The following is a 25,035-nucleotide window of genomic DNA, read 5'->3' as shown; positions in this document are numbered from 1 at the left end:
TTGAAGGTCAGGCACTAAAGGTCATCCTGTCTGACCTCTGACCCCTCGGGCTATCTATCTACTGTCAGTTCAGAAGACCAGCAGCACATCACAGACATCAGATCATGTTCGTCAACCAGCCACAGAACTGGCGGCTCGGATCACACGACCGTTTTTCTGCTTTCCATTTATTACTAAAAGAACACTTGAAGTACTTTTTCAGTGTCACACCAAAAAAAGTGAAAGTGATGTGACATACAGCCAAGTATGGTGACCCATACTCAGAATTGGTGCTCTGCATTTAACCCATCCAAAGTGCACACACACCGTGAACACACACACACACACACACACTGTGAACACACACCCGGAGCAGTGGGCATCATTTATGCTGCGGCGCCCGGGGAGCAGTTGGGGGTTCGGTGCCTTGCTCAAGGGCACCTCAGTCGTGGTATTGCTGACCCAAGACTCGAACCCACAACTTTAGGGTTAGGAGTCAAACTCTCTAACCACTAGGCCACGACTTCCCCCAAAGTGAACCAAAAGTACTAGCTTAACTAATCAAATTCAAACATGATTAAAAACAAGTGAACAGTAAAGTCAGTGAGTCTTTACTTTTCTTTTGTTGTTTGATTAACATTATTAACATAAGAAATGCATGGATCCGTTATATTGACACATATCTGATATTTTCTTGACTGTTGACTTGAGACATTACTGACCATGTGTTTACATGGATAGTTGTCAAGTTGTCTGACATCATTTTGTGTGTATTAGTGCAAGAAGACACAAAAGAGAACTCACAACCAGACAAGCATAAACCAGCACAAACCAGCATAAACCAGCCTGGACCTCTCAGTACAGAGAATCATAAAGTGCATAAAGTGACAGTTCACCCAAAAAAATGGCTCATTTCTCATGTCACTCTAAACCTGAATGAGTTTAAAGAAGATATTTTGAAGATCACTGGGATTCAGAGAACACTGACTCCCATTACACTGAGACATTCCTCAAAATATCTTCTGTTGTTCCACTGAAGAACGTAAATCTTGCTGCTCTGAACGAGGAAATGATGACAGAACAATCATATTTTGGGTGAACTATTCCTTTAATCAACATTGATCTGTCTTCTGTCGAGCTGCTTTACAGCTGAATTTAAAGTTGTTTAATAATTGATGAATTTTGCAACCTTAATACTAATATTTGCATATAACAACCTGTATCCCTAGAGAAATTAACATATTGGTAAAGACTTCAAATGAAAACATTTTGTAGTATTATAAAGTCTCAACTCTCAATTCTCTCAATTCTCTTTTTTATTGTTGTTAAATGATTCTCTTTTTTTTAAATTTAATTTGCGCTTTTTTCCATTTGGTCTCTTTCCTTTGTTGTGTGATTTGTTCAGTTTTCTTTTAAATGTATTCTGTGCTGTTTGTACATTGCATCTTTGTTTTTCTTTGTATTTTTCTGAATAACAAAAAGCAAAATAAAAAACTGTATTGTATGAAGTGCTAGATGAACATGCGTGACCTGACTAGCACTGAACTTAGCGCCCCGGTTCCTCTGTAAAGCTCATGGCTTGACATTGTGAAGGCTGCGCGTGGTTAGCGCTGGGCAGGACGCGTGGGCCGAGCAGCGGTTCTTCATCTTCATCTTCATCGGTGCGTTTAGCGGAGAGAGAGACAGACGAGCGTGGTGTGATTTCTCAGAGATTAGAGCTCGTGGGCGCAGCTCTGACTCACAGCCATCTGATGGCGACCGGATCATTTTCTCTCAGTGTCTGACACTTTCAGCGGCTCATCATCATCCTCACACACACACACACACACACACACACTTCCCATCATGCATCTCTGCAGAATGCATAGCATACGTACCTTTGCGGCCATGATCATGGAGGAGCCTCCCTTCACGCCCAGGATGGGGATGTGTGTCTGCGCGGAGATGAAGTCCAGGATCTGTGCGATGGCCTCCTGGTCGGTGTCGTCTCCGAACACCACGCCCTGCAGCCAGTGCTCCGTCATCAGGTCGCAGATGCTCTTGATGATGCTCTTGGGGTCCGTCTCGTTCATGGTGAGCATCTCAACACTGGGCGCCAGCGGCATGTGGCCAAAGTCGTCTTTATCGCGCGTGCCGGCGAGCGCCACCTCACTGGAGTTCCCCACCAGCACCACCGCGATGCTCAGGCCTTGCAGCAGCTTGGAGACGGGCGGATAATGCGCCACTGATGATGGGATGTAGTGGGCCACGCCCCCTCCGCCCCGCTCGCGCCGTGATTGGACAGCCAGCGGCGGCAGCAGCAGCAGCAGACACACGGCCAACAGCTGCTGCAGCGACGGGCAGGGCCAGTGACGCGGGGGCGGAGCCAGTGCATGAAGCCACGCCCACCTTGCCTGAGAGGGTGGAGCTAAGCCACGGGAAATGCAGATGGACATGATGGAGGAGCGAAAAACCTGCGAGAAAAACAGACAGACAGTGATTACAGCACATCGTTCATGAGCAAGTGTCCTAATTGCAGATATTTACATAAAGATGACCTCACCATTGTTTTTATTTTTCCCAAAGTGGGAGGATCTTTCTGACACATCTTTCGTTAATCAGTATTGTGAAAGGTAATCAGTAAACGAGCACCTGGAATTCTGAACTTCACAATACTGCACAGTATGTGCTAATGATCAGATGATATCTGGCTTGTGTGGACCATTACATTTGAGCAGTTACAGCATTCATGTGACAGACTGATATTAATATCATCCACTTCAAAAGATGCTGGAACTACTGAGTGTTTCTGGGCCAAAAACTCACACTGAACGTCACGAGAGAGACAAAGAGAGAAATGAAACGACCAAAACCATCAGAAAACACCATTATCCCAAAATTAACAAAATATTTACCCAATTTAAAAATCACACCACAACCTAAAGACTTCACAGCCAAAATCAATCAATAAATAAGAGCAAATAAGGCTACTAGATTCGTAGCAATCTGACAAATACTAATCAATATTCAATAAATGTAAAAATGAATGTATTCAAATATAGCCAAATTATACACTTCATTAGTTAAATTTATTAGATTAATTCTGCATCATAATCAAATATATGTATTATAATGATTATGATATTGAAACAAATAAACTACATGTTAAAATTTCTATTAAATTTTATGTATTTATAGAAATCATGAAGAACAAATTCCCTCTAAATAGATCAGAAATTTTGGGGAAAACACTGCACATAAATGAAAAACTGCAACGTTTCCGCACTGAAGGGGGTCCAAAAACTGGAGGAGCTTCATCTCAAACTTCACTGGAACAGCAAGAATGAAAAAGGATTTGAACAATAGAAAAACAACCGAGACGAAATGACAGTAAAAGACAAATCAGAGCCTTTAACCTGCGCTTGGACAGAGGTCAGCAAACACCTGCAGTCTCTTCACCGGCGAGAGAGACTGACGCTCACTGACGGTTTGAGAAGTGTCCGGTCAGCGGCGGTGTCTGTGACACACAGCAGACACTCAGCAGATCAATACTTGATTCCTGTTTATTATGGATGAGATAAACTCTCCCCTGACGAACAGAGAGAGCGACCGGCGCCTACACACTGTACAACCGCACCGAGCCGTGTAATGATCGCCGCTGATGGACACACGGACTGTGATTATAGAGCGATGAAGCACTTAGACTCTCACTCATCTCACTCCTCACATACAGGACTGACTTTCTTCAGTCAAACACTAAATGTTTGTGGTTTTGTCCACGTAATGGCAGTCAATGGAGTCCAGTGTTGTTTGAACACAAATGTTCTTCTATATGTCTTCTTTTGGGCTCTACAGAATTCAGTCATACAGGTTTGGATGGACATGGGAAAGTGGGAAAGGAAATGATTTTTGGGTTGATTAACCCTTAAAATGAGTCCTGAATAAGACGGATGTGACGGCGCGACAGAAAGCACACAGTGGAGGAGAAGAAAGAGTTTGTGATGCAGAGACTGACACACAGAGATCTGAGTCTGCACTTCTCTCAGCCATTCAGTTTCCATAGCAACCATTAAAATAGACCTCTCGATACAGTTGATGGCCTCACACACACACACACACACACACACACACTCTCTCTCTCTCTCAGGCTCCGCCCCTCTGCAGAAGCCACACACGTCACTGTAATTAGCATAAGAGAGTCCTGTTTATGAGATGAGACACACACACACACACACACACACACACACACACTGTAATCAGTGAAATGAGGTTGACTGATGCTTTTCACAGATTGCACTTGGCTATTTCAGGAGCACATTACATGGATGAGGATTGTGTGTGTGTGTGTGTGTGTGTGTGTGTGTGTGTGTGTGTGTGTGTGTGTGTGTGTGTGTGACAGCGAGATTCAGAGTGACTCACTGTTTACGTCTGTAACCACATACCGAATTATTTTTTTTATTAATTATTTTATCACATTTTATTATTGTGTTCAGAAATAATGTAAAATATCGGCAAAGCAAGACAAAACATTTTTAAAACATCATAAACACTCTAAACATATTTTTGTTCCCATAACTCCACAACAAATCCTTTACTCAGAACAGAAAAGGTATTAAATTTATTTATAATTTGTATGTATAAAACAAAAATAAATTATACTGCCATTATTATAAACATTTATTTAAAGTGAAACTGAAACTACTGGTCTGTGGGAAATGTGCTTTACAAATAAACTTGTGCTCATGTTCCTCTCTCATTCAACACAAGAACAAAAGTTGCTTTGGAATGTAAGTTTTAGCATGTTTCAGATAATAAAAACTGTGACTTAAATATGGAAATATGGAATAAAATGATGGACGATGGAAAAGAAACTGTGGTTACTACTAGCAGTCAACGCTTCCTCCTGTCAGCTGAGGTCAGTACATGAGCGAGGTGAAAGAGTCACTCTGCAGACCCTTGACCGTCTCTGTTCCTCTCTGCTGACCTCCACCTGAACCACTGAGACCAGCACAAGCTTTAAGATCAGCTGAAGACACACTGCTCCCGTGTGCACTTAGACACCAACACCCTGAACCCATACACTTACATACTGACCAGAACACTCTTCCCTCGCCCACCAGTGACCACACACCACAAAGACACGACAGCAGACAAAAACAGGCATCAGCCTCACAGGAACCAGAATGAACATGTGTTCTCATGATGTTTCTAACACATGCGAGGAACACAGAAGCAGGAACAGTGTGACGTTCTGACACTCTCATGATGCTTCTGTGATCCTGCTGGAGCTTCACTGTTCTTAGATGAAGAGTTTCGACCAGGACGTTCATTTAGTCGCACAGGCTTGGACTGAGATGAAGATAAATGATGACAAGATTTTAAACTATTCATGAGAAACAATCTCTAGAGCAGAACACACTGCTGCAAACCTCTATTGAACATTTATGAACAGAAGAACTGAGAGTCCACTGATATTATCCTAACAAAAGCACTGACAAACACACACACGTGTTTGTTTTTGTGAATTGTGGGGATATCCATAGGCGTAATGGTTTATATTCTGTACAAACTGTATGTGCTATTGCCCTACACCTAACCCTACCCCTTACAGGAAACTTTGTGCATTACTTTCTCAAAAAGACTCATTCTGTATGATTTATAAGTGTTTTGAAAAATGGGGACATGGGTTATGTCCTCATAAGTCACCCTCTCCTTGTAATACCTGTGACATACCCATGACATTATACAAAGTTGTGTCCTGATATGTCACAAACACACACACACACACACACACACACACACACACACACACACACACACACACACAGCCTGAAGCAGTGCAGGTGTGAGGTGTGTCACATGACATTGATTTATTCATCAATCAGTCAGTCTGCACACGTGCGGCTGCTGAGTGCCAACACATGATGATCTCAAATTAATCTGATCTAATTACACCATCAGAAATTAAAATAAACCACAAAACTCCATCACTCACACACACACACACACACATCGATGGGTTGGTAAACAGATAACACATTAACAACTGCCCATCTGCTCAAACACCGTCTGCTGATGCTCAGCGCAGGTCTCTCTCTCTCTCTGTGTGTGTGTGTGTGTGTGTGTGTGTGTGTGTGTGTGTGTGTGTGATAAATGTAGTGATGTTAGTAACATGTGGACGGTCAGGCTGAAGTCACACACACTCACTTATTTCTGCTAGTCCTGCTCAAGCTTTTCTTTCTCTCCAGTCATAAAACTGCTTAATTCACTTAATTAGCACAATTAAATCACAATTACAACAAAACCCAAATATTTGAGGAGGCATTAAATAAAACAGGAGAATTAAAACCTTCTGTAATGTCATCATGACATCTCAAAATACTGTTACTTATGTACAATAATAACCAGAACAATGACTAGAATTATAATCATAACCAGAACAACGACTAGAATTATAATCATAACCAGAACAACGACTAGAATTATAATCATAACATTATAATCACTAACCAGAACAACGACTAGAATTATAATCATGACCAGAACAAACGACTAGAATTACAACTGTAACCAGAACAACGACTAGAATTATAATCATAACCAGAACAACGACTAGAATTATAATCATAACCAGAACAATGACTAGAATTATAATCATAACCAGAACAACGACTAGAATTACAACTGTAACCAGAACAACGACTAGAATTATAATCATAACCAGAACAACGACTAGAATTATAATCATAACCAGAACAATGACTAGAATTATAATCATAACCAGAACAACGACTAGAATTATAATCATAACATTATTCTAATCATAACCAGAACAACGACTAGAATTATAATCATAACATTATAATCATAACCAGAACAACGACTAGAATTATAATCATAACCAGAACAATGACTAGAATTATAATCATAACCAGAACAACGACTAGAATTATAATCGTAACCAGAACAACGACTAGAATTATAATCATAACCAGAACAATGACTAGAATTATAATCATAACCAGAACAACGACTAGAATTATAATCATAACCAGAACAACGACTAGAATTATAATCATAACCAGAACAATGACTAGAATTATAATCATAACCAGAACAACGACTAGAATTATAATCATAACCAGAACAATGACTAGAATTATAATCATAACATTATAATCATAACCAGAACAACGACTAGAATTATAATCATAACATTATAATCATAACCAGAACAACGACTAGAATTATAATCATAACATTATAATCATAACCAGAATGACTAGAATTATAATCATAACCAGAACAATGACTAGAATTATAATCATAACCAGAACAACGACTAGAATTATAATCATAACCAGAACAACGACTAGAATTATAATCATAACATTATAATCATAACCAGAACAACGACTAGAATTATAATCATAACCAGAACAACGACTAGAATTATAATCATAACATTATAATCATAACCAGAACAACAACTAGAATTATAATCATAACATTATAATCATAACCAGAACAATGACTAGAATTATAATCATAACCAGAACAACGACTAGAATTATAATCATAACCAGAACAACGACTAGAATTATAATCATAACATTATAATCATAACCAGAACAACGACTAGAATTATAATCAAAACCAGAACAACGACTAGAATTATAATCATAACATTATAATCATAACCAGAACACGACTAGAATATATAATCATAACATTATAATCATAACCAGAACAAACGACTAGAATTATAATCATAACCAGAACAACGACTAGAATTTAATCATAACATTATAATCATAACCAGAACAACGACTAGAATTATAATCATAACATTATAATCATAACCAGAACAACGACTAAATTATAATCATAACTAGAACAACGACTAGAATTATAATCATAACCAGAACAACGACTAGAATTATAATCATAACCAGAACAATGACTAGAATTATAATCATAACCAGAACAATGACTAGAATTATAATCATAACCAGAACAACGACTAGAAATTATAATCATAACCAGAACAACGACTAGAATTATAATCATAAACCAGAACAACGACTAGAATTATAATCATAACCAGAACAATGACTAGAATTATAATCATAACCAGAACAACGACTAGAATTATAATCATAACCAGAACAATGACTAGAATTATAATCATAACCAGAACAACGACTAGAATTATAATCATAACCAGAACAACGACTAGAATTATAATCATAACATTATAATCATAACCAGAACAACGACTAGAATTATAATCATAACCAGAACAACGACTAGAATTACAACTGTAACCAGAACAACGACTAGAATTATAATCATAACCAGAACAACGACTAGAATTATAATCATAACCAGAACAATGACTAGAATTATAATCATAACCAGAACAACGACTAGAATTACAACTGTAACCAGAACAACGACTAGAATTATAATCATAACCAGAACAACGACTAGAATTATAATCATAACCAGAACAATGACTAGAATTATAATCATAACCAGAACAACGACTAGAATTATAATCATAACATTATAATCATAACCAGAACAACGACTAGAATTATAATCATAACATTATAATCATAACCAGAACAACGACTAGAATTATAATCATAACCAGAACAATGACTAGAATTATAATCATAACCAGAACAACGACTAGAATTATAATCGTAACCAGAACAACGACTAGAATTATAATCATAACCAGAACAATGACTAGAATTATGATCATAACCAGAACAACGACTAGAATTATAATCATAACCAGAACAACGACTAGAATTATAATCATAACCAGAACAATGACTAGAATTATAATCATAACCAGAACAACGACTAGAATTATAATCATAACCAGAACAATGACTAGAATTATAATCATAACATTATAATCATAACCAGAACAACGACTAGAATTATAATCATAACATTATAATCATAACCAGAACAACGACTAGAATTATAATCATAACATTATAATCATAACCAGAACAACGACTAGAATTATAATCATAACCAGAACAATGACTAGAATTATAATCATAACCAGAACAACGACTAGAATTATAATCATAACCAGAACAACGACTAGAATTATAATCATAACATTATAATCATAACCAAGAACAACGACTAGAATTATAATCATAACCAGAACAACGACTAGAATTATAATCATAACATTATAATCATAACCAGAACAACGACTAGAATTATAATCATAACATTATAATCATAACCAGAACAACGACTAGAATTATAATCATAACCAGAACAACGACTAGAATTATAATCATAACCAGAACAACGACTAGAATTATAATCATAACATTATAATCATAACCAGAACAACGACTAAGAATTATAATCATAACATTATAATCATAACCAGAACAATGACTAGAATTATAATCATAACCAGAACAACGACTAGAATTATAATCATAACCAGAACAACGACTAGAATTATAATCATAACATTATAATCATAACCAGAACAACGACTAGAATTATAATCATAACCAGAACAACGACTAGAATTATAATCATAACATTATAATCATAACCAGAACAACGACTAGAATTATAATCATAACATTATAATCATAACCAGAACAACGACTAGAATTATAATCATAACCAGAACAATGACTAGAATTATAATCATAACCAGAACAACGACTAGAATTATAATCATAACCAGAACAATGACTAGAATTATAATCATAACCAGAACAATGACTAGAATTATAATCATAACCAGAACAATGACTAGAATTATAATCATAACCAGAACAACGACTAGAATTATAATCATAACCAGAACAACGACTAGAATTATAATCATAACCAGAACAACGACTAGAATTATAATCATAACATTATAATCATAACCAGAACAACGACTAGAATTATAATCATAACATTATAATCATAACCAGAACAATGACTAGAATTATAATCATAACCAGAACAATGACTAAAATTATAACCACAACCAGAACAATGACTAGAGTTATAACCAGAACAATGACTAGAATTACAACCATAACCACAAAAATGACTAGAATTATAACCATAACCACAAAAATGACTAGAATTATAACCATAACCAGAACAATGACTAGAATTACAACTACAACCAGAACAATGAATAGAATTATAACTATAACCAAAACAATGACTAGAATTATAATCATAACCAGAACAACGACTAGAATTATAATCATAACTAGAACAACGACTAGAATTATAATCATAACCAGAACAACGACTAGAATTATAATCATAACCAGAACAATGACTAGAATTATAATCATAACCAGAACAACGACTAGAATTATAATCATAACATTATAATCATAACCAGAACAACGACTAGAATTATAATCATAACATTATAATCATAACCAGAACAACGACTAGAATTATAAATCATAACATTATAATCATAACCAGAACAACGACTAGAATTATAATCATAACATTATAATCATAACCAGAACAATGACTAGAATTATAATCATAACCAGAACAATGACTAGAATTATAATCATAACATTATAATCATAACCAGAACAACGACTAGAATTACTACTGTATCCAGAACTGTAAACAAAACCATAATTATAACTATAACCATAACTATAATGATTACAACAAGAATAACAATACAATAATAATAACCATGACATAACCATGTTATAACCATAAAAACAACAACAATAATGATAACCATAACAAAATTGCAACCAAAACTAATGCTAACTAAAACCATAACTACAATAGTTAATGATAACGATTACAACAATTATTTTAAAGATAACTATAACAATGATTATTACCATAACTAATTATAACTATTACAATAACTATAAGAATTACTAATGACAACTATAATGATTATAACCATAACAACAACTGCAACAATTACTATGATAACTATAACAATAACTATAACCGTAACCATAATTAATGATAGCTATGACGATTACTAATGATAACGATAACTATTATAACAATAACTCTAATGAGATAACTATAACCGTAACTAATGATTACAATAAATATAACTACTGATGATAACCATAACTAATTAGCTATAACTAAAACTAATGATAACTATAACTATACTAACTTATAACTATACTTAACTATAACTATACTAAATATAATAATTATAACTACAACTATAAACATGACTAATGACAATTATAATGATAACTATAACAATAACTACTAATAACTTATGATAACTAACTATAAGTATAACAATACTTATATCAATAACCATAACCTTAAATAATAATAACTATAACAATAATGATAACTGTAAGGATTGTAGGATTCGGATTCAATACGGATCAATACTTTATTGCCATACAACTCGGTCCAAGTTGTTAGGGATGCACTTAACAACGAATATAAGCAGGGGTGCACGTAAGTTTTTCAGCCTGGTTCTCACAAGAGAACCTGGAGATTTGGTTTGGTCCTCACACTGCACATAGTGTGACCCATTAAATATAACTATACATTTTTTTTTTTTTATTAATAGTGGTAATATTATTGCACTTTATTCAGTTCTTTTTTTATTTCTTATTTTTTTATAAATACATTTATTTTAAAGTAAACAAAAATAAAATGCTAATATTTACTGCTTCTTTTTTTTTTTAATGAATTTTCATCATTTTCAACCTTAAAATCAGCAGGCTTTTATTTTGGCGGGTAGCTGACAAGTAAGTCTATGCGCTCCCAGGTTTAGCACTGCCAAGTGAAGAGCGTCAGTGAATGAAATGTCACAGTTTTGCATTTTGCTTTTAAAACGTTAGCGGGTTGCCTAGATATATGCTTTCAATTTGAATAGAAATCTTATACAGTACAGTTTGTCGATCTAAAATGGTAATTGTGCATTAACAGCTGTCATCCATGTCAGTACGCAAATGCGCTGTCAGAACTTATTTACACAGCACATTTTTTAATTTGGTTGTGCATGCAGACCACTTATGTGCACCCCTGAATAATACAATCTATACAAGTCAGATGGATTCTGATTGGCTGTCAATACTTTTATCATTTATCAGCTGGAAAAAAAAAATTGTTCTCTGTGTCGTTATCGTTACAGTTGTGCTGCAGAATTCACAATGCTCCTATTCGCTATACCCTTATTCTCGATTATGAACACTTTCTAGTTATAATGATGTCTACAGTGATCTTTCGTGATGTGTACGACTCTGAGGAGCAGCAGTCGTATGTTTAGCAGTGTGACTGTAACGGAGCTCAGTAAAATCAGCACTCTGTCCAGTATTTCATGATCTGGAACGCTGATGTGAGACCTGGACCAGGACTAAATGTGGATGAGTTTGGCTGAATGACCCCTTCAAACACACACACACACACACACACACACACACACACTTGTGTTTCTCTGATGAGAGCAGCAGCTTTATCACAGATTACCGTGTGTGTGTGTGTGTGTGTGTGTGTGTGTGTGTTAAGTGTTGCCACCTTTATGTGATCAAACGTCTGACAGTTAAAACTCAGCAGCCGATGGACAATGTGAGAAAAACAGCCTCATGAACACAACAAATAATGAAATGCTGCTGAAAATACTGAAAGAGGTCAACGGCAAGGGAGTGTGTGTGTGTGTGTGTGTGTGTGTGTGTGTGTGTGTGTGTGTGTCTCACCTCGTGTGTTTTCAGCCGAACTCTCACTCCTCCATCTCAGAAACCACATGATGCTGTAGCGTTCTCATACCCTACTGCACACACACACACACACACACACACAGACACACATCTATATTAGTGGAACATGTGTGAAATATTCTTTATATATTTTAAATAGAGTGACTGACTAATGCACCTCACAATCAATAAAGTGTGCGTGCGTGTGTGTGTGCATAGCGTGCATCTGTTTCTCTGTGTGTACTCTACTTGTTTTGACTATACTTGTAGGGACCAAATGTCCTCACTTCTATTGTGAAATACTTTGACAGCCCACCAATGAGGACATTTGAGTGGTCATCACTAGTTAAAAAGTCTAATAAATCAGCCAGAAGATGATGTTGATGTAAATCTGTACATGTCTGTGTGATGGGTAAGTTTAGGGGTAGTGGTTGGTTAGCTGATAGAAAATATAATTAACCTGATAAAACATCAGTGGACGTCTATGCATTGTCCTCACTAAGATAGCCAAACAAACGTAAGTGTGTGTGTGTGTGTGTGTGTGTGTGTGTGTGTGTGTGTGTGTTACCTGTGGACACTGATAGCATTCGGTCTGCAGTATTTCTCTCTGTTCTTGTAAGTGTGTTTGTGTGTGTTTGTCCTCTGAAGCTGCTGATCTTCAGCGTCCTGGTTTTCAGAGTGTCTGCAGGGAAATAAAAGACCTTCATTTTCAGACAGAACTCACACACATACACACGTTCAAATTCACTGAGAACAAAATAATTTACATAAATGTTGTTCTCTTTTTATGAGTTTGTGTTTTATCAAAGTTTAGTAAGCAAAAAAAGTAGAGAAAAAGAAACTATCACACATTTAAGATGTACGTGAAAAGAATCATGTGCAAAAACAGCGTTTGTGATCCAGATCAGAAACCACAACAATATTCTGACTACATAAGCGCAGTATTAAATATCTGATTATAAACAATGTAATTACAACTCTGTAATCATCTCTAAATGAAGTCAAATTCAAGTCAATTTTTATATTCACAATACAGAGATTGTCAAAGCAGATGATGATAACGTTTATAATATCTTAATATCTTCATGCCTTACAGTGGTGTTATCAGATTAGAGCTGGACAATTCTGCAATGATATAAATCAAGCAGTTGAGATTTGTTATATAGTATAAATCACTTTATGTGACTGCACTGCATGTTTGCAGAAAAACTTTATATGAAGAACTGCAGGATAATATAGTTACATTTGCTAAGAAATAAAAAAGTACAATCACAATGAAATATTAAAAACAGACCTCCAATATAAATGTCACTGATCTGGCCTACTGTAAAACCAGCAAACGATTATTTCAAGAGGGAAATGTGTAAATATGATCAAACACAGACTTCACAGCGATCAGTCTAAATATAGACGCAAACAGACGAGGATCTGTGCACCGAACAGAGAGTGAGTGTGTGTGTATGCATGCGGTTTGGGTGGTTTATGAGGATGCAAATTTGTATAATGACATGGGTATGACACAGGAATTACAATATGAAGATGGTTTATGAGGACACTACCTGTGTCCCTGTAATTCAAAAGGCTTAAAAGACATACTAAATAGTGTTGTTGTTTTTTTTTTTAATATAAAAATGGACAAAGTTTTCTGTAAGGGGTAGGTTTAGTTGTAAGGTTGGTGTAGGGCGATAGAAAATACAGTTTGTATAGTACAAAAACTATTACGCCTATGGAGAGTCCCAGTAAACCACAAATGCAAGTGTAAGTGTGTGTATGTGTGTGTGTGTGTGTGTGTGTGTGAGATCTCAGATAGGTCCTTCAAGATATCTTGTAGAGGTGAGGTGTCCAAGTCACAACATCTAACTACTGGGGTGCCTCAGGGCTCAGTTCTTGGACCACTTCTCTTTCAAGATTCAAGATTTTTTCAAGATTCAAGATTTTTATTCGTCACATACACAATTATATAGAGCATATATAACCAGCAGTGAAATGTGAGTCTCTGTCTACATGGCATCACTAGGTTCTGTCATTCAGAAACATGACTTTTCATACCATTGCTATGCTGATGACACTCAACTCTACCTCTCATTCCATCCTGATGATCCGATGATAGCTGATCGCAGCTCAGCTTGTCTAACAGACATTTCTTGCTGGATGAAGGACCATCACCTTCAACTCAACCTTGCCAAGACAGAACTGCTTGTGGTTCCAGCAAACCCATCGTTTCATCACAATTTCACCATCCAGTTAGGCACATCAATCATAACTCCTTCAAAAACAGCCAGAAACCTTGGAGTTATGATTGATGATCAGCTAACTTTCTCAGACCACATTGCTAAAACTGTCCGTTCCTGCAGATTTGCTTTATTCAACATCAAGAAGATCAGGCCCTTTCTTTCTGAACATGCTGCACAACCCCTTGTTCAAGCTCTTGTTCTGTCCAGGCTGGACTATTGCAACGCTCTCTTGGCAGGTCTTCCAGCCAGTTCTATCAAACCTTTACAATTAATCCAGAACGCGGCAGCAAGATTAAAGGAGTGGTTCATTGCGATTTCACTTTTTTTTTATGTTAGTTAGTGTGTAATGTTGCTGTTTGAGCATAAACAAATTTTAAATTTATGCATTTAGCAGACGCTTTTATCCAAAGCGACTTACAGTGCATTCAGGCTATCAATTTTTACCTATCATGTGTTCCCAGGGATCGAACCCCCAACCTTGCGCTTGCTAACGCAATGCTCTACCACTTGAGCTACAGGAACACTGCAAATATCTGCAAAGTTACGAAGCTGAAAGTTCAATGCAAACGGAGATATCGTCTTTTAAAATTCTGGCAGTTTAATTCCTACAAAAACAGATGGTAGGAACTACAACAATTTACTGGGTTTGTGACGTAACAAACCCAAATAAACCCTGTCCTCAGGAAAAGGCAGCAAAGGGTACGGGGCCATGCTGCACTGCTTTAGAGAAGAGGAAGAGAAAACTATGGGTGCACGTAAAAATCTATCCATATATGAATCACGATTCTGTCTTCTAATGTTTCTAATGGATTCATAAGTTTCAAAATCAATGTTCCAAAGAAGCGGTTCTTAATACTGTTCCTTGTATCCCCCACTTGCTCTAACCCTAACCCCCGTCTGCAAGTTCCCTCCTGGAGGAATGACCTGCACAACTCAATCCCAGCAGCTGAGTCAAGAAACGACTAAAAACACATCTCTTCCATCTTTATTTGACCCTCTAACTTTAGCACTCACTATTCTAATTCTATTCTTTATATTAAAAAAAAAAACTTGTCCCTTTTAGACTATTTATTTACTAACTGTTTGTTTCCTGTAAAAAATAATACATGCTTTTCTAATTTTTTTGTATTCTGTCTGTTTTTTTTTACATTTATTATATGATTAACAAAAGCAACTAGCTTGCTCTAATCTTTATCTATTCTGTTTCCTTTCTATCTATTGTATTATTTAAAAAAAACCTTGCTACGTGTACTGTGTTACGCTAACTGAGACTTGTTATAGCACTTGTATATCATTGCTCTTTTGTTGATTTTGATTGCTTCCATTGTCCTCATTTGTAAGTTGCTTTGGATAAAAGCGTCTGCTAAATGTCTAAATGTAAACGTCATGTAAATGTGTGAGTGTGAACTCGTGTGTTCATATGAAGTCACTCTCACTCTGGGTGAGGATGCGACGGCTGCACGGAGGTGTTTGTGTTGGTGTCTCTCAGGTGTCTGGAGTGTCGCTCGCCGTGCGTCTGGCAGGTATAAACAGGTGTGAATGAGGCGCATGGCAGGGGACAGGGCTGCGTCTCCTCCACTACAGCACTGCTCCGTTCAGCCGTTCACTCTCACATTGCTTCCCCTGAGCAGAGAGACGTTTTTAATCAAACCTACGGGTTTTAAATCAGACAAAAGCTAAATATCTGTGTGTTTGGTCAAATTCAGGTCAAATGTACTAAGATGTACACAGCAGCTAGATTATAAATAATAATAAATAATTAAATAAACCACTAGAATTCAACGTAAGGCACTGAGGGTAAAAGTGTTCAAAGTAGAAATGCTTTATTAATGTAATAAATATTTTTATTTTTATAATCTCATATCTTCAGGACAGAGAGAGATGTTTTCTATAGGTTTTAAACTGATTGGAAAAAAAACAGTTTCTACACCAAATCAGAAAATATAAAAATAAATATAAATATAAATTATTACATATTGCATCTTTAAAAAACAATGATGAAATAAGCATGTAGAGCTTGAATGCAATGTAATTCAATTAGGATAAATAAATGTAAATAAACATCTTCCAAGTAATACAAATTTTTATTTGAATAATTGCAAAATCTTTAGTTAGTAGTATTAATGATCTTTTTCTTTTGAAAACAAAAGTCTGTGATCAGTTGCTGTTTAGATAGGTGCACTCTAAAGAGGAATTTCTACACTATAAATATAAACAATATAAACAATGATAGTACATTCTACAAACACCATTTCAGACTTTCTATTTTAAAACTTAATATTTAATTGTGTTACTTCTTGTAATTATTTGTGAAATTTACTAGAGATTTCTAAGCGAAACTGTTTCAGTGAATATAAACCTGTGGTTTTTATGCATTAATCATATGTGAGCTCATGCATTACTCTCACTGAAATAACCAACTAACTCGATTCACATCGAAACACACGAGCAGCTCTTCACATTCCATATATAACATCAACAACAAAAACTTAACCTTTATAATTCAATTTGGATAAATGTGACATCAGCTGCACCTTAAATAAAAAACATGAATTGCATTTGTTTTTCTTTTGTATTTGCTTTGGATAAAAGTGTCTGCTGAATGCATGAATAACAGCCTACAACATTAACTGAATGTGTGTTCCAGCTATGTGATTGTGATTGTGCCGGTTGAGGTGGGGGGGTCTGATCTGAGTGAACTCGTCTCAGGTCCGACACTGGATCAGCGAGTGTTAAGCAAGAGGACGATGAGGAGGCGGTCAGAAATCAGCTTGAGCCAATTACAGCTGGATGAGTGACGAGCTGCTGTAATCTCTAATTACTTCAATCAATTTAAGAGCAGCGCCACTCATCTGAGGAGCTATTAGGATCGGCGCGAGTGTGTGAGATGCTAAAGTGGGTTATTCACCGCAAGTGTGTGTGTGTGTGTGAGTGTGTGTAGCCAGTAATATGTAGGTTGGAGGAACCAGAGTTTGTGGGGTGTAACAGAGACCAGAGGCGAGAGTTCGGCCCATTTGGGTCAGCCCAGTTTCTTAAAGTGGGACTGTGCTCCACTACCTGAGCTCTCCTCTGAGATGTGTGTGTGTGTGTGTGTGTGTGTGTGTGAGAGAGAGAGAGAGAGAGAGAGAGAGAGAGAGAGAGAGTGCACGCCTGCGTGCATGTTTGTCTGTGTGTGTGTGTGTGTGTGTGTGTGTGTGTGTATGGGTGTGACACAGGTATTACAAGGAGAGGGTGACTTATGAGGACATAACCCATGTCCCCATTTTTCAAAACGCTTATAAACCATACAGAATGAGTTTTTTTGAGAAAGTAAAAATGCACAAAGTTTCCTGTAAGGGGTAGGGTTGGTGTAGGTGATAGAATATACAGTTTGTACAGTATAAAAACCATTACACCTATGGAATGAACCCACAATTCACAAAAACAAACGTGTGTGTGTGAGCATGTGAGTGTGTGTGTGTGTGTGTGTGTGTGTGTGAGACCAAATGCTAATGATGTGCAGGACACAAGCACGTAGTCTGAGCCAAACATTTCTCTACACAACACATACATGCAAGTGTTTCACCGCAGCGGGTGTTTTATCAGTGGTGGATTCTTTCTGAGGCTCTTACAAGCATGAAATGATCTGCTGCTGCGTTCATGAGCGAGCGCTCACATTACTCACACGTTCAAGATGAAAAGAATGCTGTCAGTGCTACCAACAGATGATCTTAATAAATATATTAGAAATTACATCACTTGCTAAAATTTTGGAATAACTAAAAAACAAAAAGTTTGGAAAAACTAACTAGATTAATGTTTGTGAAAGAAGTCTCTTCTGCTCATTAAGGCTACATTTATTTGATCAAAAATACTGTAAAATTTGTGAAGTATTATTATAATTTAAAACAGCTGTTTTCTCTGTGAATCTCTGTTAAAGTGTAATTTATTTCTGTGATGTGCAGCTGTATTTTCAGCATCATTACCATTTTCTTCAGTGTCACATGATCTTCAGAAATCATTCTAATATGATGATCTGCAGCTCAAGAAACATTTCTGATTATTATCAATGTTGAACACAGTTGTGCTGCACAATATTTTTTCACAGATGAATAGAAAGTTCAAAAGAAAAGCATTTATATGAAATAGAAATCTCCAGTAACATTATAAATATCTTTACTCCCAATGATGTATTAATATTACTGAACTGACTGAACTTACCCCAATGTTTTGAATAGTAGGTTTCCAGAAAAATGTGAGGCAGCAAACAAGAAACTTCTTTCAAAAGCATCTTCATTTTTCTGAATTTTTGACCGATACTGTAAATATTATGATATATTAAATGCATAAATAGCTTGTTTCACATTTGATCATTTGCATGTTCTTACAGAAAATCAGAGATGACAGATTTAATAACCTAGTAGACTAACGGTATACTAAGCTAGCTGTATGGCTAAAAAACAAGTAATATTTCATTACACAATCTATATTTACTATTATAAGTAACACATTATGTTAAGAGAGATTAGAGTGTGTGTGTGTGTGTTTTCTAATCAGGCACTGAATAGAGCCCACATTAAAAGCCCTTTCATCAATGGAATCGCAGCGCAGCTGGGTTTGTGTTGCAGAGAGTTCAGGACACCGGCTCCGGTGTCCGACTTCAGCTCCGCCCCGTCAGGTCACGTGACCCTTGACCCCTCGACGAGTGTCCTCAGGTGAGCTGAACCCTGCAGGACGGCAGCACTGAGACACGCACTAACACACATGTCAGCGTTACTCATCACGGCTTTCCTTTCAATCTGCATTTAAACTCCTGAACATCATCACTGCTCTGTATATTTTCTCTTCTTCACTTTCTGTCCTAGTTTACACTCATTGTTTTGCTCAGTTAACCTGAATGCAGCTGTGCTGTAAATGTTTCAGAAATACTAGACTTAGAAAAGGGGTAAAAAATAATTATTACATGTTTTCTGAAAGATTCAAATATGCATATGAGCCATTATCTAATTAAATATGCACTAATTTGCATACATTACCAGCAGATAAATCTGAACACTGACTAAAGCCAGACTGAAATTTTTTGTTTGATTTTGTTGTTATATTAGAGTTAAAGGTTTTTCCAGAGGAGATTTTGGATTTCTCTTTTTATCACTCCATAAATCAGAAAATACTGCTACTGAAATACTGGAATAAAATGTAAAAATACAGGAGAATATTAAATGAACAAACCTCTTAGTAAACCCCTGCAGAATATAGACTGGAATAAAACTGTACGTTTGGTGTATGTAAGTGCTGCAGAAGTGGATAAACAAACTCTTCTTAAGAAAATGGATTAAATCTACATATGCAGATATATAAAGTATAATAATAAATAAATAAATAAATAAATAAAAAACAGTCAGTGATGTATGAACAAGCCTTCAGACTATAGACTGGAATAAAACTGTAAAATCTGCTGAATGTAAGTGCTGAAAAAAACATGTACAGATGCAAATGGATAAAGTGTAATAAAACAAACACTTGAAAGTGTGTTTTGGATGTTTCCTTTCCGCTGGTCTGAAACAACACATCTTGACCAGTGCATGAGAAACATGTTTCTGCCTGTGTGTCTTGCCTTAAAAACTGAAAAATCTAGCTTAATGAGGTTTGTAATTAATTATTTTGATGAGTTGAAATAATGGAAAAACATATGACACCATGATTCATTGACAATATAATTTTTACAAAACTCAGAAGAGAGACCGACAGACACAGATCTGCTCCGGTATGAATGAATCCTGTGCTGAATGAAACCAGAACAATTACAACACACACACACACCGCTGTAGATTAAGAGAAGCGTCTAGAACAGAACACACACACACACACACACACACTCACCGATCAGCCGAAGTCTCGGTCGCGCGCACGTCCTCCGGCGGATCCGGCGTCCCGTTCACATTCACCTCTGCTGAAACGGCTTCACTCCGCATTTAGTCCAATTGTAAAAGAGCAGAAAGAGGCGCGTGTGTTTGCTCATCTGGAGACGCAGCGCAGTCCAGACTCATGAATGAAGCGAGTCTCCTCAGGAGAAACAGAAGAGAAGAGCTGCATCCAAACGCTCACCCAGCGCCATTCCTGTCAGACACAGATCTATACGACCGCGGAGAGACACGCTGAGGGTGATGGAGGCGAAGCGCGTCGCGCGCGCGCGCGCGCGCACACACACACACACACACACACACACAGACTTTGCGTGGTCCGATGATACTCTCTATTAATGAATAGGTTAATTACTCTCTCTCTCTCTCACACACACACACACGAGCGCTGATGCGTGAATAACAGCGTAATATCAGAAAGAGCGGCAGATCAATGAATGAAACACAGGGAAAAATGACCAGAAAGACCAGAGATAATGGTTTGTGTAGGATTATGAAGGGTGTGTGTTAGACTGATGCGTGCAAACACACACAGGTAAGAGACCAGTAGAATGAAGAGAGAGAGGGAGAAAGATGAGTGTATTATAAAATGTGTGATCACACACACACACACACACACACACACACACCTGACTGAAGTAGGACACACGTCTGTCTGTCTCTCTACGTCACATACTGCATGTGTGTGTTCATGTGTGTGGTTTGAAAACAGAACACTCACACACTCACACACACTACAGTGAACACAAATCAACCTACCTACAAGTCAAACAATCAAAGGAGGAAGAGGAGGAGAAAGGGAGAACAAGAGGTAAAGAACACACAGTCCTTCCAAAACCTCCGGCTGCTCACAAATCAGAGAAACTATAGATGAGAGAGATGGAGAAACAGGAGAGAAGGCAGATGATGGACAGCGCGAGCAGATGAGAGGACAAAGCACCTCCCACGATCACGATGAGGAAGAAGAAGAACGAAAAAACAAAGAAAAGGGCGAATAGTCCAGCCGCCTCCGTGCTGCTGCTCTTTTTGGAGGGTGTGTGTGTGTGTGTGTCCCTCTCTCTGACGCCTCGCGAAAACACCTGCTCGCAGCACACACACACTCACACTGGTGCGCGCGCCCGCGCTCACATGCTGCTGTTGGGTCACACACACACACACACACATACACTGCATCTGTATGACTGCGCCAAACACACACACACTCGAGTGCTGCTGCCGGTGAAGAAGCGCAGACACCGGGCAAATCTCTCTCTCTCTTTCTCTCTTTTTCTATTTCAATTTTCTTTTCTTTTTTTCAATTTAGGTGTGCTTTATTGGCGTGACAAAAACAGTACATTAGGATTGCCAAAGCAGCTGCAGCTGGGCTGCTTATAAATAGTGCACATATGTATTAACAGAAAGAAAAAAATAATAATAGTAATAATAAAAATATATAAAAAGTATCAAGCATGTAGTGCAAAATGAATTAGTGTATGTAACTGTATAAGTTAGAAATAAAATAAAATAAGATAAAATATTAGATTTACAGAGGCAAAATACATCTAAGTAATAGAGTAATATGGCACGTGTGGACACATCAGATCAGGGCAGAGTGAGTGTTTCTCTTCTCTGGTGACAGACAGACACATATTGAGCAGCAAACACACAGCAGTTCTTGTGTTCTCCTCACAGATACCACAGTTTCTCCTGGTTTGAGAGAGTTTTAAATGTCTGATGGATCTGCTGTATTTGATCACAGAACACTGTCCGTGTGTCCGTGTGTTTGGAGCATTCTGTGAGGAAGTGCAGTTCTGTTTCCATCTGATTCAGATCACAGTGTGAACACAATCTCTGTCCGTCTCTATCATCAGCTTGTGTCCACTGAGTCTGTATCTGGTCAGCGTGCTTCTCAGTTTCTTATCTGACACTGTGTACAGATACTCTGCCATACTCTACTCTCTCTCTAGAGCACTTTACTCTGTTGTTGTGTTTGTGTTTGGTGTGTGCAGTGATCTGATTGATTCTGATGTGATTCAGAGCATCAGTAGATGTTAGTGAAGCATCAGGACTGAAGCTCTGGATCAGCTGAGGGAGGGACTGCTTTCTTTGCTCATCTCTTGGTGTTGCAGAGCTTTATAATGATATGATCGGGGGTCACTGAGTTTCCAGATGTTTCCAGAATTTAATTCCCCTTTTTTGTATCTTTATGATTAGAGGATATTTGCCTAATTCTGCCCTGCATGTGTTATTTGTTGTGTGCCGGTGTACCGGTGCCGGTGCACGTGTAATATATCTTTACAGAGTTCTGCGTGCAGGGTCTCAATTGGATGTTTTTCCCATTTGGTGAAATCCTGATTTGGATTCGTCAGTGGACCCCACACCTCACTGCCATAGAGGGCAACGGGATCAAATACTGATTCTAATATTTTCATCCAAATTCTAATAGGTATGTCTATAGGACATTGGTGTTTTTTGGCGTAGAAGGCCCTGCGTGCTTTATCTCTCAGTTCATTCACAGCATGATTACAGTTTCCTGTGGATGTGATTTTCAAACGCAGGTAGTTGTAGTGTGATGTGTTATCTGGTTAGTGCCTAATGTTCCCTGGGATATGGATCTTTTCTGAAAGATCATGATTTTGGTTTTCTTCAGCTCTGGCAGTATTGTTCTAGCAGGTCCAGGTTCTGCTGTAAAGCATGTTGAGGTGTGTAGGTGATAACTCCAGACAGCTCGCCAGTTCATTGATGTAAATGTTAAATAATGTTGGGCTTAGGCAGCAGCCCTGGCTCACGCCACACTCTCACTCTCTCTCTCTCTCTCTCGCTCTCTCTCTCTCAAATTCAATTTTTTTTTTTTCAAATTCAAATTCAAATGAGCTTTATTAGCATGACTTACACAGTATTGCCAAATCATTGTACATTAAATGAATAAGGAATAAACAATTATATTATACATAAAATAAAAACAGATCTGTAAAATAATTAAGTAAATAAGTATATGTATGCTTTCCTTTTTTTTCTTCTTTTTTTCCACAAACAAGAAACAAGAAATTAAAAAAAAATAATAAATAACTTTGCACAACAGTATATGTAAGAAATGATCTGGCTTCAGTTTTGTCTACTGGCTGACAGTCTTAGTTTGTGACAGTCTGATACATATCGTGCTGCTGTTGTGATCCTTTTGGAATTTTCCCCTAAAATGTGACTTTATTTTTCCGGATTTGGCAATGCCATAAAATTTGGTTTAATTTGTTGGAATTTGGGGAAATATGCAGCTCTAATGTTGTAATAGTAAGCACAGTGCAGTAAGAAATGTTCCTCTGTTTCCAGCTCTTTCTGCGAGCACAGTGAACACAGTCTCTGTTCTCTGTCTGTGTCGTCCTCTCTCTAGAGCCAGACACTGATCACTCAGTCTGTATTTTGTTAGTGTCTTTCTTAATTTGTGATCTTTTACACAGCTCAAGTATTCTGCTGGTTTGTAGTCTCTTTTCCAGTCTAAATACACCTCCATCTTCTTTGGTAATTTAGTGGCATCTTTCCAATAGGTAATGTAATGTTGTTTTGGTAACTGTGATTTGGTTGGGCTGGATTGTGCTGTGCTGGTTTGAGTGTAGTTTGAGTGTAGTTTGAGCACCAGCTGTAGAAGCGCGCTCTTCTGCAAGTTCTGCTTCTGCTACTGCAGGGCTTCAGTCTGATACGAGCTCGGATCACTGCGGGGCTTCAGTCTGATAAGAGCTCGGATCACTGCGGGGCTTCAGTCTGATAAGACCTCGGATCACTGCAGGGGCTTCAGTCTGATAAGAGCTCGGACCACTGCGGGGCTTCAGTCTGATACGAGCTCGGATCACTGCGGGGCTTCAGTCTGATAAGAGCTCGGATCACTGCGGGACTTCAGTCTGATACGAGCTCGGATCACTGCGGGGCTTCAGTCTGATAAGAGCTCGGATCACTGCGGGGCTTCAGTCTGGTAAGAGCTCGGATCACTGCGGGGCTTCAGTCTGATAAGACCTCGGATCACTGCGGGGCTTCAGTCTGATAAGAGCTCGGATCACTGCGGGGCTTCAGTCTGATACAAGCTCGGATCACTGCGGGACTTCAGTCTGATACGAGCTCGGATCACTGCGGGGCTTCAGTCTGATAAGAGCTCGGATCACTGCGGGGCTTCAGTCTGATAAGACCTCGGATCACTGCAGGGGCTTCAGTCTGATAAGAGCTCGGATCACTGCGGGGCTTCAGTCTGGT

At 37.7% G+C, this 25,035-nt stretch overlaps 1 protein-coding gene across 1 annotated transcript in view; it reads right to left on the bottom strand.

Annotated features, from left to right (window-relative positions):
• Positions 1-22,027, bottom strand: part of LOC109102792 (glutamate receptor ionotropic, NMDA 2B-like) — a 47,114-nt gene extending 25,087 nt beyond the window's left edge. Inside the window, exons 1-5 of the mRNA XM_042716036.1 lie at positions 20,777-22,027; positions 16,354-16,540; positions 13,252-13,365; positions 12,684-12,757; positions 1,857-2,432 (exon numbers count right to left, since the gene is read on the bottom strand). Of these exons, the coding sequence (XP_042571970.1) occupies positions 1,857-2,414 (558 nt within the window). The 5' untranslated portion in view covers positions 2,415-2,432; positions 12,684-12,757; positions 13,252-13,365; positions 16,354-16,540; positions 20,777-22,027. The remainder of the gene's footprint in view (positions 1-1,856; positions 2,433-12,683; positions 12,758-13,251; positions 13,366-16,353; positions 16,541-20,776) is intronic.
• Between the last annotated feature and the right edge of the window lie 3,008 nt (positions 22,028-25,035).

This window comes from Cyprinus carpio, chromosome A3, assembly GCF_018340385.1.
Source record: "Cyprinus carpio isolate SPL01 chromosome A3, ASM1834038v1, whole genome shotgun sequence".
In the NCBI taxonomy this organism is placed as follows: Eukaryota; Metazoa; Chordata; class Actinopteri; order Cypriniformes; family Cyprinidae; genus Cyprinus; species Cyprinus carpio.
Note: the sequence above shows the minus strand (reverse complement) of the source record. Positions and strands in the feature narration are given on the sequence as shown.